This window comes from Falco rusticolus, chromosome Z (assembly GCF_015220075.1).
Source record: "Falco rusticolus isolate bFalRus1 chromosome Z, bFalRus1.pri, whole genome shotgun sequence".
Taxonomy (NCBI): domain Eukaryota; kingdom Metazoa; phylum Chordata; class Aves; order Falconiformes; family Falconidae; genus Falco; species Falco rusticolus.
In genome coordinates, this window is record NC_051210.1 from 70863675 (window position 1) to 70880473 (window position 16799).

At 36.4% G+C, this 16799-nt stretch overlaps 1 protein-coding gene across 8 annotated transcripts in view; it reads right to left on the minus strand.

Annotated features, from left to right (window-relative positions):
* The window catches only part of NIPBL (NIPBL cohesin loading factor), a 152875-nt gene that overhangs the window by 38250 nt on the left and 97826 nt on the right, over window positions 1-16799 (minus strand). For 6 of the 8 annotated variants that reach the window (XM_037372863.1, XM_037372857.1, XM_037372861.1 and 3 more), the window contains 6 exons: window positions 8500-8682; window positions 4547-4744; window positions 4294-4365; window positions 4101-4190; window positions 2324-2427; window positions 657-743 (listed from right to left, as the gene is read on the minus strand). In XM_037372863.1, coding sequence (XP_037228760.1) covers window positions 657-743; window positions 2324-2427; window positions 4101-4190; window positions 4294-4365; window positions 4547-4744; window positions 8500-8682 — 734 coding nt within the window. The remainder of the gene's footprint in view (window positions 1-656; window positions 744-2323; window positions 2428-4100; window positions 4191-4293; window positions 4366-4546; window positions 4745-8499; window positions 8683-16799) is intronic. The other 2 variants (XM_037372864.1, XM_037372859.1) reach the window with 1 other exon arrangement.

Below are 16799 nucleotides of genomic sequence, written 5' to 3' on the forward strand. Positions count from 1 at the left end.
AGGTTTTTCTTCATAAAACTCAAGAACTCTACTCTTGCTAGAATGCTGTTTTGACTAGAAAATGTAAAAATAAATAGATGAAATGTGAAAAATCACATATTAACTTTATAAAAAACTCCAAATCCCCATATAGTTTTAGGTATACCAGGAAAAAAAACTAGAATCTTGAACTTCCTCCTAATTTTGTTTATGTCGACAACCTTAACTTTGCAACACAAGAACAGACCTAAACAAAGCACTTCCTCCTTCCTTAATGCTCAGGAGAAGAACATGCTCTACATGAAAGCTGTACTACTACTTCTTTCATTGTGTAGGGGATGTTATATGGACATGTAGCAAAGAAATGTCCAATAATGTTGGACCTAAGTTGCCATGAGTATTTCAGGATGAAACTATAATATTTAAAACTGAAACAAAAGAAATTAATGTCACAATATACCTATTAGTTATCAGTACTATAGTAAAACATGTGTAGTACAGAACAAATATAATGTGTTGAATTTTACTTCAAAGCTTAAATCTTCGGCAATCTCCATTATATATATATATTGTATCAGAAATTCCCTTCACACATGCTTGAAATTATCACTATATAGGACTCAAATTAAGAAAATTCTATTCTACAATATTGTGAAATAACATGACTTGAAACTCACATGGTTAAGTAATGTAGAAAGCTTTGATCCATCTTGAATATTCTTCTCCAAAATATTCAGGACTTTTACTGTTTTATCTGTTGAGAGCTAATACAAGAAAAGAAATACATCAAACAACTACAGGAACATAAAGGCTTCCAAACTGCTGAAAAAAATGTCCATGGATGAAGGATAGACCTTGTCATATAATCTGAAACACTTAGATTGTAAATTAGAGATAAGGATCAGATCTTGACTTCTGTGGTTTCTGACTCAGCACAATGCTGATAATATAGCTGAACTCTGTGACCTGTATTCTAATATTGCACTCAAATCCCATTTTCCACTAGCAAAATCCACAGAAACAGATTTAAAATTGCATATCTGTCATTAATGTTGTAGAGTTATACACTGTTCACTTCTAGAACTAGAAATTCACTAAATCCAAGTATCACTCACAAATTTTAACCAACCATACAAAGCTTTATTAGTAGAAAATCCAAATTCCATGAACAAGCAGATATAAAATTCCCCAATACTTGAATGCTAATAAAAAGGTTATATATTCTTAATGTTAGTGTTAAATTTGAAGAACTAGCATGTTGAAAAAAATAACTCAAACTCACTGATCTTCTACAGAATTAAGATGGAATGATTTGTGGAATAAGCTAAACTCAAGGAGAGCCAGCTTTACTCATCCAGATACTACTAACATTCAACTTTAGAAGCAATAGAATTCTGATTTTTATGTACACATATATATATGCATGTAGTGTAAAAAATAAGGAACAGAGGTTAAGGGTGAGAAGTATCAGGAAAGAGAAACACCCAGGCTAACAACAAGCGACAAAGGAAGACACGAAGGTTGAAAAAATGTCTAGGAAGGGTACCTAACTTTTGGATTAGAGAAAGCCCTTCAGAATGACTTACAGTAAGTGTTTTCACAGACACTTCATAAACACAGTAAGTGGTCACGAGCAGGCAGAGTAAGAGTTTAACATAAAACTGCCCAAAGCCAAGAGTTCCAGGAAGATTAAAGGAAAGCAAGAACACTGTTTCTAGAGGTGTGATACCAACATTTTGCACCAACAAACACTTCCCTTGAACTTAAGTACAGCAGTGGCAAAGAAACCACAATATGCAGTCTATGGAAAATGAATCTTATTATCACCTGGGGTGTTAAATCTTCTAAGGCTGACAGGCCTTTTTGGAGAGATGGAGGAAGCACACAATTCAGTGTAATGCTGGCTGTACATCACATATTTACATTGCACTGGTGGCATATATCAGAAAGGGTGGATTTTTTTACTTTGACAGCAGGATCTGATTTACTGTGGTTTCTCAACACCAGCTGTAAGGAGCAAAGCTTACAGGTTGATATGCTTCTCTGAAAGCAGATTAATTATTTGAGATTTTACTGCTTAGACATGGGTATTACGTATTGGCATATGGTCAGCACTGTACAGAGAAGCACCGTTCAACAAAAATGTCTCAGCTTCAAGCAACAGTGACAATTAAGATGTGGTAACTTTTTAAGCACTTTAGGTAAGTGAGAAGCAGCACAACTGTTCACAGTATCTGTTACATGCACACCTGAAGAGCGTGGAATGTTATTACAAGGGACATAAGTTTCTGTATGTTTATCAAAATTGTATGTTCAAAAAGATGTAAAGACTATGGAGATGTACCTTGTCCATAATGCCCATTGCCTTGATTTTTGCAGATTCACTACCCAATTCACTAAGCTGATGTTTTCCCAGCAGCAATTCCTGTGGAATCTCATCATCATCACCTTTAAAAAAAAAATTAAAATTAACACTCGTATTTCTAATTAGACTTCAAGGAAATCAGTATTTTACAGTCAATATGGAAAAGCCAACTGAAGAAAAAGAACTGATTTTCTAAACAGCTAGCATCTAATAGTTCCAGATAGCCAGCATCTAATCGTTTCACCTAAGGAAGACTGATGACAATTTTAGTTGTGTCAAAACACCTACTTTTTAAACATGACTGAATCTGAAATATCACTTAACAGCCTAACATGGGACATCCATTTCTGAAAGTCATAAATCAAAAATTTTTAATATAGCAAACCCCATTTATTGCAGCTTTTGTGCCACTGCCTTCCTTTCAGTAAAACACATCTTAAATGACTGTAGTCCTATTTCTGAAGTTGAAATGGGGGGAGGGCAGTAGATGACAAACACATATGAAATTAAGTACCTTGGAATACACTGTGCCTTAATCATATTTACCCTTACAAAAACCCCATGATGTTACCAGACACAGAAAGAATCAATGACTTCAAGTCCAAGATTGTATACACTATTGCTTTAAAAACTGTAGTGATGCGTTTACTATGCTTCTCCACTTGTTCTAATCCTGTGACAAAGATGGTAGGAAAAAAATTAATGCATACTTTTATTATCCATCTCAATAGAAAGTCACCTTGGCCAACCTGAACTACTTCCTCAGACATGCTAAGCTGGCTGGTTATCCAGTGCCTCAGCCATAAATGCATCAGGACTCTGCTGCTTGAGTTGAGTAATCAAGCTCTGTTGGGTCAAAGGCCTCAACAGATGCAAAATCATGTTCCCCAAACATTACTAAGCAAGAGAACCATTGCAGAGGAATTGTAGAGTAATTATAGAGGAATGAAGGCAGGTTAATTAACATTGATAATATACAGCTGTGGGCTTGCTTCAGGGGCAGTGGGCTGGCTGACGTGGATAACGTGCAGCTGTGGCTGGTTCCTGCTAAGTGGTTAAATAGCTTTAAGGGGTATGGGAGAGGAGCACTGGATGGAGAGAGACCTGAAGGAAGCAGAGGGAGGAGAGAGAGCACGCTGGATGCAGGAGACAAGGCGAGGCCCCGGGAGAAGAAGGGGGCCCAGATGAGGAGAGGCTGGCTGGAAGAAGAGCCCGGAGAAGGAAGAATCCAGATGCAGCAGAGGCAAGAAGCAGAGTGGACTGGCTTGAAGAGGGTGAAGAAACATCACAGACAGTAGATGAACTTTTGAACCCTTGTGGGAGATTGGTGGCCGTGCTGGGGCAAGGCATGGGAACTACCTATTGAAGTTAACCTGGTATGGGGTGGTAAAAGCCTTGTTGCAGCTGGCTAGGTTGGATAGTGCTGTGACAAACCATCTTACATTGGTGGTGTTCACAAAGATACATTTGATAGAAGATGACATCCTTTCCACTGCAGGGGACCACTATTTGTCTCATTATGATTTATGCCCCTTTTCCATTCTGCAGGGAGGAGGAATGAGGATCTTATTCCTGCAGCAGCAAGTTAAATTGGAAAGGTAAAGGCCACCACTCAAGGTGGAAGCTATATAAATGCAGCATGCCTTAGCTTGTATCACAGGCAATTAAATCACCAATAGGCAGGTTCAAAAGTACTGAATACAAATTCTTGTGTTTCTATTTGGGGAAAACTTATTGAAAATTTCTGGCAGATTACCAAAAGCTGTAAAATCCATGTCTTCCAAATTTTCCAAAATATTCTCTATTGAAGCCGTAAACCTTTTGAAAGTTGAGGAATCCATCATTTCTGGTAAAAAAAAAAAATATTATAAATTATTATTATATATATACATATTGTATTATATATACAAGAAAATACAAACTGTAGAAAATAAACCTTTTAAAATTACCTTCAGGTGTTAGTTTAGGTTCATAAGCTTTCCTCCTCTTTTGTTTTTCTTTTTTCTTCATTTTTCTAGCCACTAATTAAGAGAATAAAGAGTGAAACATAGTTTCACAAAAATTAAATAAAGGATTATATACATTTCTTACACTCATACTCAATATTGCATGTAAAGAAGTTTATTTTAAAATGTTTAAAATATCTGTTAAAAATGCACTAGTATTATGGAATAAAATTATTTTTTTTAAATTATCAGTTACCCTCACTGAGGCTAGGGGGAGGAGAATAATCATCCATGTCAGAGTCATCAGGACTGCGATTACGGTAACGGCCACTACCCGAAGTCCTCCTTCCTTCATGATAATGACCACTTCTCCTGTGATCACCAGAACTTCTTCTGTCATGTTCTTCATACTCCCAAGCTTCATCTCTATCCTTTTTATGTCTTTTACGAGAAGCTAGAAATGAAATGCATTTTCATTTTAAGTACAAAAATTCTACTTTCAATAGTTAAAAATCAAACATTTTAGATTATTTGAAAGATGTGTAGATGTGGCACTTAAGGACATAATTTAGTGGTGGATTTAGCAGTATTATCGCTTGGACCTGATGATCTTATTCTTTTCCAACCTAAATGATTCTGTGATTTGCAAGTTAAACAGTACTGTATAGCTGTTCTGTAAAACAAGTGAACACTCTAAAACTATTATATAAAATTCTGTTATGGCATTGTTCTAATGATTTCTTTTGAATTACATGAAAACTGTGCCTGAAATTGTCGAAGACACCAGCAAACACTTAAAAATACGAATTTACAGGGCATTTGTCCTTTTAAGCAAAGTAAGGGAAGTGGAACAAATCAAAATAAGTTTCATCCTTTCATAAAACACTAAGAAAATTTCTTCAGCTTTCTAAATTATGACTATTACCAGATGTCCATATTCCAATTCAGTGACTGCTTTGCGCATCTAATACAGCAAGTTCCAATGAGACCTGGCAAACTAGCTGCTTAAAGATACTCTGTTTGGCCAAGACAACTAAAATTTTGTCTTGATGCATATTACAGGAAATTCAGTGTAAAGTAGAAAGCTGGAGTCACAGTTCTGGGCCAGACTTGAAGTCAATACCACAGAAGGTTATTATAAAAAGCCCAGCAGAAGTGAATGTTGAAGAGACTGGGGAAAATGTTCTATACTGAAACGGATTTCATGGAAACAAAGTGAGGGAGCAAAATGGAGAGTTCTCCGTTATTTTCAAAGAACGTCTTTTCTATCTTGAAGGGGACAGGGTGCTAAGATATAATAGAAAAAGGATATTGAGAAGATATTTTCACCTATGAAATCAGCTAACTCTTCACTACCTAATGTAACAGCATAACTGGGCTAGCAAGGAGATGTCCAACAGACTGTGCTGTGAGCATCAAAACACCCCATGCTAAACTAGCAGAGTTTATGCTTGTGAACTTGCATGTAACAGCCCTGACATCTGTGTGTTTCTACCAAAGTCTCCTAAAGCTGAGTGAAGTATGACTTACATAGGGGTTTTTTTCTGAGCAAAATGGCTCCAAGCACCTATACAGAATTGCAACTGAACTGACAAGTTATTCCCACAACCCCAGTTTATTGAGAAGCATCAAAACCCCCCAGGATATAGTCAATAGTCAGCCCAGGATCAGAATTAATAAAAACACCCTCAAGAACACTAATGTTCTGCACTGCACCATAGTGGCTCCCACTTCTGAAAATGTAGTACAGAACTTCTGCGCAGAGGTGGTGCTAAGTAGTAACTTGGTGCAGGATTTGAGCTGTACTCCTTCTGGATCAGGCTACCTTCTGGAGACAGTACAGTCATGTTCATGACGTCTGAGCTACTGACACTGTTTAAAATGGTTGAGAGTTAACTGCGATTAAGAATTGGAGGGTCACCTTGGATACCTGCAGTGAGAATACTGGAGAAGAAGTTAAGTGTCTTAAGGGAAAAGACTACATATCTTAACTGATACTTCTTCCCCAATGACCCAGTATTTTGTGGAGCCAGACGACATCTTTCTCCACAGTTTAGAAATCATCAGTATCAATTTAGGCTCTGTAGGGGAAAATCTGACTCCAGCTACACCTCCGTGAGAAAAGTAACTACCAATGTTGCTTTCCAGCAGCATACTGAATTGACGAGTTCACCAATGCTGCATGACAAAATAGAATGGGTTACAGTCAGGAACAGCTATTCATAATCACTGCTCCACAAAGTTTATTCTGAAGTAGATAAAACAGACTAAAAATTTAAGTATTAATAACATTTCAAGAGTTAATACTGCTTTTATACATAAAAAAGACTATTCAGAATACCCAATTTTCTTCTGAATTCTGCCAAACATTTATATAAAAACACATTTAGCACTTATGGTATGAGAATGATTTAATCAATTTTTAATTTCTCATCATCTAATTTAATATAATGTCCCTTCTCCATGAGATACTCAAAGACATTTCTTCTATAACAACCATTATTTCGTATTTTTTTAAAGTTCAATTCTAAACAACAAAAGAATTCTGAAATGCAATTTGTAACGGTACAAATCTGATCAATGTACTTGTCACAAATCTTTCATTCTCTTGATCACTTTGTTTTGTGTTTATTTAATTCAGTTCTACATGATCCTTTGTGAAATATTAAGGTTTATTTTTAAACAGATGTCCTCATTGAATTTTTAGAGTGATGGCCAGATCTCTTGAATGGATATAAAGAATCTAGAATCCCTTAAAGCATATAATTACTGTGAAAATTTTCCTTAATTTGCTTTAATTTTATTTAAAAATTTCAACAGCTACTGTGGATAATAAGTAGATTACAGTATCTGAAATTATTGACATTTCTCTCCATTCCCAGCCAACTTAAATAATTTGCTTTACTTATTTATTTTTGTATTTACTGTTTGAGATTACTGACATCATAAACAGGCAATAGGATACAGAAAACAGAGATTATAGAGTCCTGAATGAAGCAAGTCATCATTAATCCTCTGCCATAATCAAGACTGACTACAAATTACTCAAAGCAAATTATTCAGTCATAATGAAAAGGAAAAACGAACAAAAGGACATTCTTTTCTGCTTCTTTGATAAAGATCAGAGGTATTGCCACTATAATTTTCAGATGTATGTGTGCATAAGCACTACATATCTGCTCAACAAGGACTTGAAAACATATTAAAAAGTAGAGAGAGAAAAAAAAAATCTTTCTCTTAGGACCCTAAGAAAGATTAGAAAGCAAAACACCGTGTTTTGTAAAAGTTCAGTACAATGTCTATATAACCAAAGGTGGAAAGAGTCTAAATTTGGAAAAAAATCATTATCAGCAAGATGCCTTCCCAAGGTTAACAGCAATAGGCACTTCTGTAGCCCTGCATGAGTACACAGCCAAGATGTTAACTGAGACTGAACTGATTCACTCCAATTTTAATAACACTTTCTTTTCAGTGTTGGCTAACTGGACTACCGTAGAGACAAACTTACCAAACTCCTATTAGCAAGCAGAAAACCCCTTCCTAACTTAGAGGCATGTAACAATTTTTGACGCTTCAGAACCTCATCTGATCGCACAGCAAAATTGTAACTACAAGCTTCCTCTCTTCCTCTGAAAACAGTTAATTCAAAAACAGTACCATCAGCAACTAGTATTTTCAGAACCCATCAAAAGCAACTCTAGTTTTTCTAGCAATAGGCCAGATAAATTAATAGAAGAAGAAATACTTTAAGAAACTTCTGGGCAGTAAGATTCTCAATTTATCATGTCAGAAAAATTAAAGGGGGGATCATTAACTTTTCTTATCAGGAAAACTAAGAATAATGTAGAGTTTATTTACTGAAATTTTTCTTTGCATACCTCTGTACACAAGTTTTCTGTTCTACGTTAGAGGATATTTCCCTTAATCTGACTGGCTAAAAATGTTTCATAATACAACTTAGAAAAAAAACCTACATAGTAACTTCTTCTAAGGTACTTAAGAAAATAAATTTAACAACTAGCCGCCTTTCATCTTGAATGACAAACGGAAATAAAGCAATTCTTCTTTTAAAGGAAAAAAAATTGCAGGACCGCAAATTTGTTTTCATATGTTTTAGGGTAGCCGACTTTTTTTTAAAAAGTGCATCTTTTTGTAAAAACAAAATATTAGCTTTCTTTAGCAGTAGGAACAAAATTATATACTACTTACATTCAAAAGCTTCTTCACTGTCATTGTCTTCGTCAGAACTGATTTCAGCATATTTTGGTTTCTCATTAACTGTGCTACGTTTGCGCTTGTTCATTTTCACACGTTCACAAAGTGGCATGGTGGATTCAATTTCTGCCAGGAGCTCAGGAGGCAACTCCTTTAACACTGACTGATCTATGCTACCTATTAATGGAGAGTAAGAAGAGCAAACGTGAACCTGAAGATAAACATAAGGGCCCAACACTACAGTCCTTTCTCAGGAACCACTTACAGGGTATCCACTAATACTATCCCAGTTAGATATACCTGGATGTATTTGACAGCCCTTTTTAAAGTTGCTTTTATTGTTCACACTAAAATTAGGAATTCACATAATAAATTGCATACACATCTCCTTCAATAAAACATTTTATCAGGCATATAAATATAAACAAATTCAAATTGGTGCATTTCCTTTGTAAAATGATATTACTGCTCTACTTCCACAGAATTCAGTCTTAGTTCAGTTTATCCTCTGAATTTAACAGTTTTCCTAACAGTGTATGCAAATTAAGGATTCTCTGTGCCTTGTTATCATTTCTGTTTCTCATTCATATTAGTGTACACAAGACAGTAATCTTCCCTTTTCCAGTAAGGAGGGATGATCTGTTGCAGAATCTCTGGGGTCTTATCCCAAAATACAGGCCAAATAATTGGCAACCCAACCTCTGCCTCAGGTTTATTTCTTACCTCCCATTAGTAGTTTTAGAACGCAACCTGAATTTTTGCTTGATTTTGTTACAAAGCAAAGTTGAAAGATTTTTATTTAATATAGACAAACACCTAGCAGGACCACAACAGGTTTCTTTCCCAAGGCAAACAGGTAGACAACATCACACCATTCTCATCACATTTTAAAACTACGACTAAACGCACACATAGTCAGAACGAAGGAGATTTGCAGTCAAAATTTTCACAACTGAAGCAAGGAAATCAAATAAATGCAAAAGTTATTTCTTGGGGGTTTGTTTACTTGATGTCTTTATTTATCAAAGAATCTGCTGCACAGATCTGAAGATTATCAGACTAAATGCTAACCTTTTTCCAACAACAGAACAAATAGCTTTGTCATAAGTGCCTTCCTCTCCCTCCTAAGGCATACTGTATTATTTAGAGAGGAAATCACCTGCCAGTTGCTATATATATACACACACACACACTCCTCTAAAAAATCATATTCTGGATGATATTTCACTTTTTAATTGCATTCACTACATCACTAACACAGCTTTCTAAAATTTATTTCCATTTTTACACTAATTTCCTATCTTCTAATCTTGAATTAGTCTTTTCATTTTCCTTCCCTCTTTAAACACCTTTAATGTGAATTAGAAGTCTTAATATGAGAAAATAGTTTCCAGCAACAAGATTTTTTTAGAAGTCTTATATATTACTGGTTTCACATATATCTACATCCATCAAAATTGCCTACAATGATCAGAAAATTTTTTCTATAATTCTCAAGTATGTTTAGCAAGTCACCCCATTAAAGTGAATTTTTAAAAGAGATTTAACTTTTTCTTGGGGTTTCAAACTGAGGTAGGGAAGTACCTACAAAGTAGAACTGATAGCAAAAGTTGTCTCTGCTTCCCCCACGCTGTGGTCATTCTTATTTATTTGTGTTAAGTTGCCATTCCATCCTTAGATAACCACCTTCAAAATTACCTAAATTCTCAATACTGCTTTCAAAAATGCTAGAAAACATTTCACAGTGTGGTTGACCATGTTGCTATGACATGATTATTCTTTGCGGGCTGGGCACTTGATTGAACATAGGCAGAAGTACACCAACATAGACATACCAGTTCTTCTGTATGTACCAACAGCTGACTAGATGACAGCCAGGTCTAATCTGGATGCTGCACAGCCATGCACCTAAGCAGTGGTGTCCCCACACTAATACTGCACGTCTTTTTGTACGCCTATACAGTGCCTGAAGAGACTTAACTTATATCCAGCTCCAAACTACACGAAAATTAACATACACAAGTTTTAAGACAATTTCCAAAGGTGGAATCACTAGAGGGCCTCCAAACTTGGTTCTCCAACATATATTCTCAATTTTACGCACTGTTGGTGATTTCATTAAAATCAGCAGGACTACACACATAACAGCAAATCTGGGCAAACAAAGACATTTTAAAAGCCAGCTACAAGTAAAGGAACAGAAGTTGTATTGAATCCCCAAACAAACAAAAATCATAGGCTACCACTCTCCTGCCTCCTAAGAATATCTAGTCTCACTTTCCTTATTGATTTTGTTCCCAGGGTAAAACACTGCTCAATCTTTAAAAATAAATCAATTACCACAGTATTAATTAGACTTCACTGGAAAAATAAAAATGTACATGTACCTACAATTCTGATATACTTGGAAAAAGACTCCTCATCTTTTCTGAAGAAAACCAGGGATATTATATACTGTGGGACTCCAGTGAAGAGCTTGTGAATATGTATTTTACTCTATTACTTATGTTATGGTGAGTCAGGGCAACCCAGTCCTCACTAGAAACATCTTACTAAATTCCTTCTCCTATGCATCCACATTTTCTAACAAAGGTGCTTTTTATTTGTTCTGGGTAGTAAAGAAATGCTTAAAAGAATCCAGTTCACTGTAAGAATCCAATCACATGGCATGGCAACAAACATTAGGTTATAATACCATGCTAATGAGTTTTTAGTTTATGGGATACTTTTCAAAAACAATTAAGAAGAATATACAACACAAACCCCTTTCAAAATATCTATAAAACCACATATGATCACCTTCAGTTTTTCAATTTATTTTCTAAGTTTGCTAAGACCTGTTACTTACTTTTGGGTTACCACTTTAATAAGTAACAATCGCTTCTAGCTTGCATGGGTTTTTAAATAGCTAAGGAGAAAGTAACTTTACTAAAAAGCTACCCTACAAGTTAATAAGAATGCCCCAGTATCTTAGCTTTCTGATGAACTGTCCTCATCAACAGAGTAACTCCATTTTTTGCTATTGTGTGTGAACAGTGTACTGAAATGGGCTATAGGCAACAGTGTTCTTCAGACATCACTTACACATAATTGCAAAGCTGCTGCAACTATTAAAATGAATAACAAAAAAGTACCATCTGTAAGAGCCAGTCTAAAGAGAACAGTATTGTCTCAACATTGCTAACAGAAACCTGGAGATGGAATGTGCTCCTCATGGACACCGGGACCCAGTGACCCTGAAGGAGAACTGCACGATACGAGGAGTACTATGCCGCTCCCTGATACCCGGCACTGGAAGGAACAGCTACGATAAGGCCACATAGCAGCTGTCCAGAAGATGGATCACAACCGTTGTCGTAACAATGAACCAGAACATGCGTGATAACCTGGCTCGAGAAGGCAGAGACTGACAACAATCCACGGGCCAGAGGAGGAGCAAGGTGTGCTGCTTGGCATAAAAGATGACTCCTGAGCAACCGAATTTGGGAGATCTTCCCCACCAAGGATCACAACGATTGGAAGGACAGGCAGGATGGTGCTTGGACCTGGGACCATAGGAAGACCTTGGACCTGTGGCGGTAGTTATAATCCTCTTTCCTTTTCTTTTGACTTTATCTTTTCTTCACTTCCTGTCTTTCTGTCTATCACAACACCACTTTATGGGCAAACAATAAAATCGTGCTGTTTGATTGAAACATAACCCCTTGGTGTGGTTGCCTTTATTTTTTTTGCACTTCGAGATCATAGTAAACGAACCATCACGAGTCCACTAAGTGGACACCATCATAACAGAATCCTTCTCTCACTGTAAAAAACCAGCATGCTAACAAGCTCTACATTCATGAAACTGAAGGGCAAGTCATAGAATAGCTGTAAGAACAACTAATCTCCAAGAACCACATACAGAACAGCCACTTCTTCAATGCTTCTCCGAAGGTATGCAGCGCTGTCCATGACTTACTAGTTGCTTGTTGGTGGAAGAACAAGTTCTTCTTGGTTTTGTTTGATTGCCACTATCAGAAGGTTTCTTAGAGGAGATACTGAAGAATCTTCATCAGCCACAGAATCTTAGCTAAAAATGAACTAGTCTGTAAGCTTCCTCCCATATTCTATTCTAATCTAGGAAGCTTTTCAAAGGGTTTTGCCATGAATACTAGGAAGATTTCTAAAATGTGTAGTGGATGTAGTACATCCCTTCTTCACATATGGCTTAAAAATAGAATGGAAACGCACAGATCTGATTTTGCACAGTTCAAAATCTTGCACAGTTCAGCACCGCCTTTTTGTTCACAACTTCATGCGTTGTTTCAAGTCTGTAAAACAGCCTTTAACTTTAGCTAATATTTACGCATATCTAATCTTCAGGAGTATCCAAAATCACTTTGACTTGAATTTGCAAGTCAAACAGATCTCCCTGACCCAGGCAGCTGAATGTTTTCCACACAGGTTGAAATTAAAAAACGGTAACACCATTATGGACTTTTACTGGATCCATTCGATATGGACAGCACAATTATTTTTTTGACACAATGATCAGTGTGTTCATGTGTCTTTCACCTGCCTTGATATAACAACTTCAGACAAGCAGCTATAGAAAAGGGGATAACGCTTGCTGATGTTTAGGTCAGCTTTCCAGGATCAGAGAGGCTGTCCTGCCATAAAATCAAAACCAACACCAATAAACTCCGTTATCATCTCAGTAATGATTTATCTTCACTTTCCAAACCATAGAAAACAGATGTATAGTTTACACTGTGGTGCAACTTCCGATGCACTAACAAGCCATCATGATTCAAATACATTTAGAAACCTAAACTCCAAATTGCTACTTCACAACTGTAAGAGACAGTTAATACAGTGGAAACAATCCCTATCAATTCGCTTATATGGTTGCTGTAAAATACTTGTGACATCAAAATGGCCTGTTTGCACATATATTTACTGTAGCAAATGAACAAGTGCTTGAAGAAAAACTGCCCTGAGAATAATTATTGCAAAACTGAGGTTTATCTTAATAAAGCCAGTTGCATAAATTAGCAACCGTACATATTGTCCATTTCTGTGTGTTAATAGTTTGTAATATGCAGACCTGCAGTCTGACATTTATGATTTCTAGATCTTGTATTTTAAAATGCAAGTTTTTCCAACTAACAAGACATTATACAAAGGAACACATAAGGGTCTAAGAGGGAACAGTGACACTTGTTTGAGGTGAGGATAAATTTCTAAACACTAAGAAATGCAAAGTGTAAGTTTAACCATTCCCCAAATTCTCAAACTTGTACACTAATGAATTGCCACACAGCTTCATTTTGACATTAAAAATAAACCCCTACAGCGTGTACCTCAGTTTTGCCCTTCTCTTGCTCCTTTTTTTGCCTCAGAAGATGCTACCTACTACTGGACTATTTTATTTTGCTGATGACTAGTATATCCACCCTTGCTGTTATGCCACAGAGGCCAAGCTTGCCTTTCTCACATGTCCTCTCTAAGCATTTGAGAGACGATGTTCCTCTCTCATATATCACTAGCTTACTGTCTTCCTTTCTCAAGTAATTTTGGGTCACTGCTATAACCACCCTGATATAACTTCCTATGTCAGACATATATGCAGTTTCTATCTGGATTAGCTCAAAAAACCTTCAAACTGTGCTAAATCAAATAGAATACATTCTCACTCCGTAACAAGAGTGCTTTCTTGTTGGACAGTTATGTCATTGTAACTACAACAGCACAAACTCACAGCTTAATTCTACTACAACCACTCATGCAGATAAGGTTCTATTTTAGATAAAGAACTGAAAGAAAAAAGATGAGATAAAATTAATTCTGTACTTTATAAAAGTATTTGGAAAATAAAAACTTTTTAAAAATAGTTAAGTACTGCTCCAGTATAGCACTTCAGCATTACAATGCAAAGGGTCACATGACTACCTGTGATTGATGAACAGCTTACTGATTGATGAACAGCTTACTGGTCACAGCCGAAAACTTCTGGCTCTCACTCATTGTGCAGATTTAATTACACCTTTCCACCAAGCTCTCCCTTAAAATACTTGTTCTTTATGTTCCCAGTATGTTCTTTATATGGCACATTAAGTCCTTGGTGATCAGAGACCCTTGCCCACCAGCTTCACACTCTTCCAAATAACTGTACTCTGGAGAGTTTCAAGAACAGAATATTCAAGGGGAATACAGGGAAATTGCAATCCTTTTCTCAAAGAGGAATTTAAGTTATGCGAAAGGTACATCTGCTCATCAGACAGAAGTTCCCCTTTTATTTCAGTATCTTATCATCAGCTGAAAAATGCACCATCAAAAGAATATTGGTGAAAATAATCTGAGAAGTAGTGCATTTACTCCAGCAGCCTTCCTCTTTCCTCTCCAATTCTCTGCCTTAATTAAAATTTATGGAAGGATATACAGCTACATCCTGTAAACAAGGTATAACCCTCTATTGAGGCCCTTAACCTCACCTTTTGACTACATCCATGAAGGAGTAACTCCTGAGCTCAGCTCACACACAACCAGAAAGAGGGTGGGAGACTGAGACGCCCTAACCACCACCCAAGGGACTGGACCCACAGGATTCTCTGTGGCAATGAATCCAGCAGGAAGGAGAGAAGTAGCGTTAGGAAGAAGTATACGCTATATAATTCCATAGAACCTGCTTGAACACATCCTTCAAGATCATTTTTCCTCATCTGCCTCTGCTGACACAAAGGGAAGGCTCCCAGCCTTGGGTTAAACAAAAGAAAAGGATCAGACTCCTTACTTACACTACAGTCCTTAGCTCTGGCCTTGACAAATGGGACCCAATCAGGCTGGTGGGTCAAAGAAAAATATGAACACAGCAACAGAATAATTCCATCATACAGTAGAGGTCATCATTGCCCACAGCTAGGCAGCACAGAGATTTTAAAAGGATTTCACAATAGTACAAAATACTCTTAGAAGCAAAAAAAATTTTGATGGAGGGAATAGATTTCCAACCAGCACCCTGAATGACACAGGCAGAGAGCAAGGAATATATCCAACACACACTCTCCAAAGACGCCAAGAGAACTCACATTTACATTGTTATCAACGATTTCCTCAAGCTACCTGATTGCTCTGACAACTATAGCCACAGGTTATTTTACCCCTTATTGCTCTTCACTGGTCTTTTGTTTTGTCTTTATAAAAATTTTGAAAAATGGCGGCTAGAGCAGTCTAGCTTTGCAAGATACTTCACAAAAAATACAGGAGTACTGAAGAGTAAAATGGAGCACAACTGGCAAGTGAAATAAACACAGTGCTGCACAAAACTTCTCACTTTCATGAATCTGTGCCAGGGAACTGCTTTTGGATTTTGCTGTTATTGCTTTTGAACTTATGCCTTGAAATTTAAGCCAACTCAATGTATTGTATTAAAAAGTTAAGATGTTTTGTAGAGTTGCAAGACACAGCATGTAATGTTCTGTTACTACTAATATTGAGAACCTGAGATTTTTGATTGATGCACTTTCCCAGCCATGTATTTTGATCAACCTAAAAACTGAGCCATGGGGCCTCACTTAAGAAAAAAAGACCTTAGTGAAATAAAATCAAATTATACCTCATAATTTTTCTTCTCATAGAAGAAAACCTCCTATGTAGGCAATATAATACAAGCAAGATCTTTGCAGAGAAAAAGCAAAACAAATGCCATGATTTACATCAGATCTGTGACTACAGGCACATCAAGAAGATCTGCTTTTTCCTCACTCTATCCTGGAAATATTCTCAGTCTTCATAATTTAAAATATCACATGAAGCAACTCTCAGTTTGCTTCTTCAAAGTAACTTAATTGCATAAGCAACAACAACAAAGATTGCTGACGTAGTTTTTAATATAAAATAGCACTACGAGAAAGTTGCTCAGAAGATAACTAAACAGTACATATATTTAAGGAACAACCGTTCAATAACTTGAGGAACAAAAAAGATCACATACTTTTTTTCTGTTCATTGGTAATGTTTCCATGGAGCAAAAAATAAATTCAAAATTTCAAGTAAACAATTTACATTTTCTTACACAAAACCAGTCACCTAACGTGAAAATGTCAAGTAATAGGAAAGCTAACTGCCCAGAACCAAAAGTGAGGCCTTCCCCTATTTGTATTTTGTCAAATTTAGTCTGTGTTTAGAAGAAAATTAAACCCAAAAATTTTGAATTCATATCCCTACACATAAGCCAGGAAATAACATCCATATTTAGATACTTAAGACACACGAACAGGTCTGCATTGCATATTGTAATTGATATCAGACAA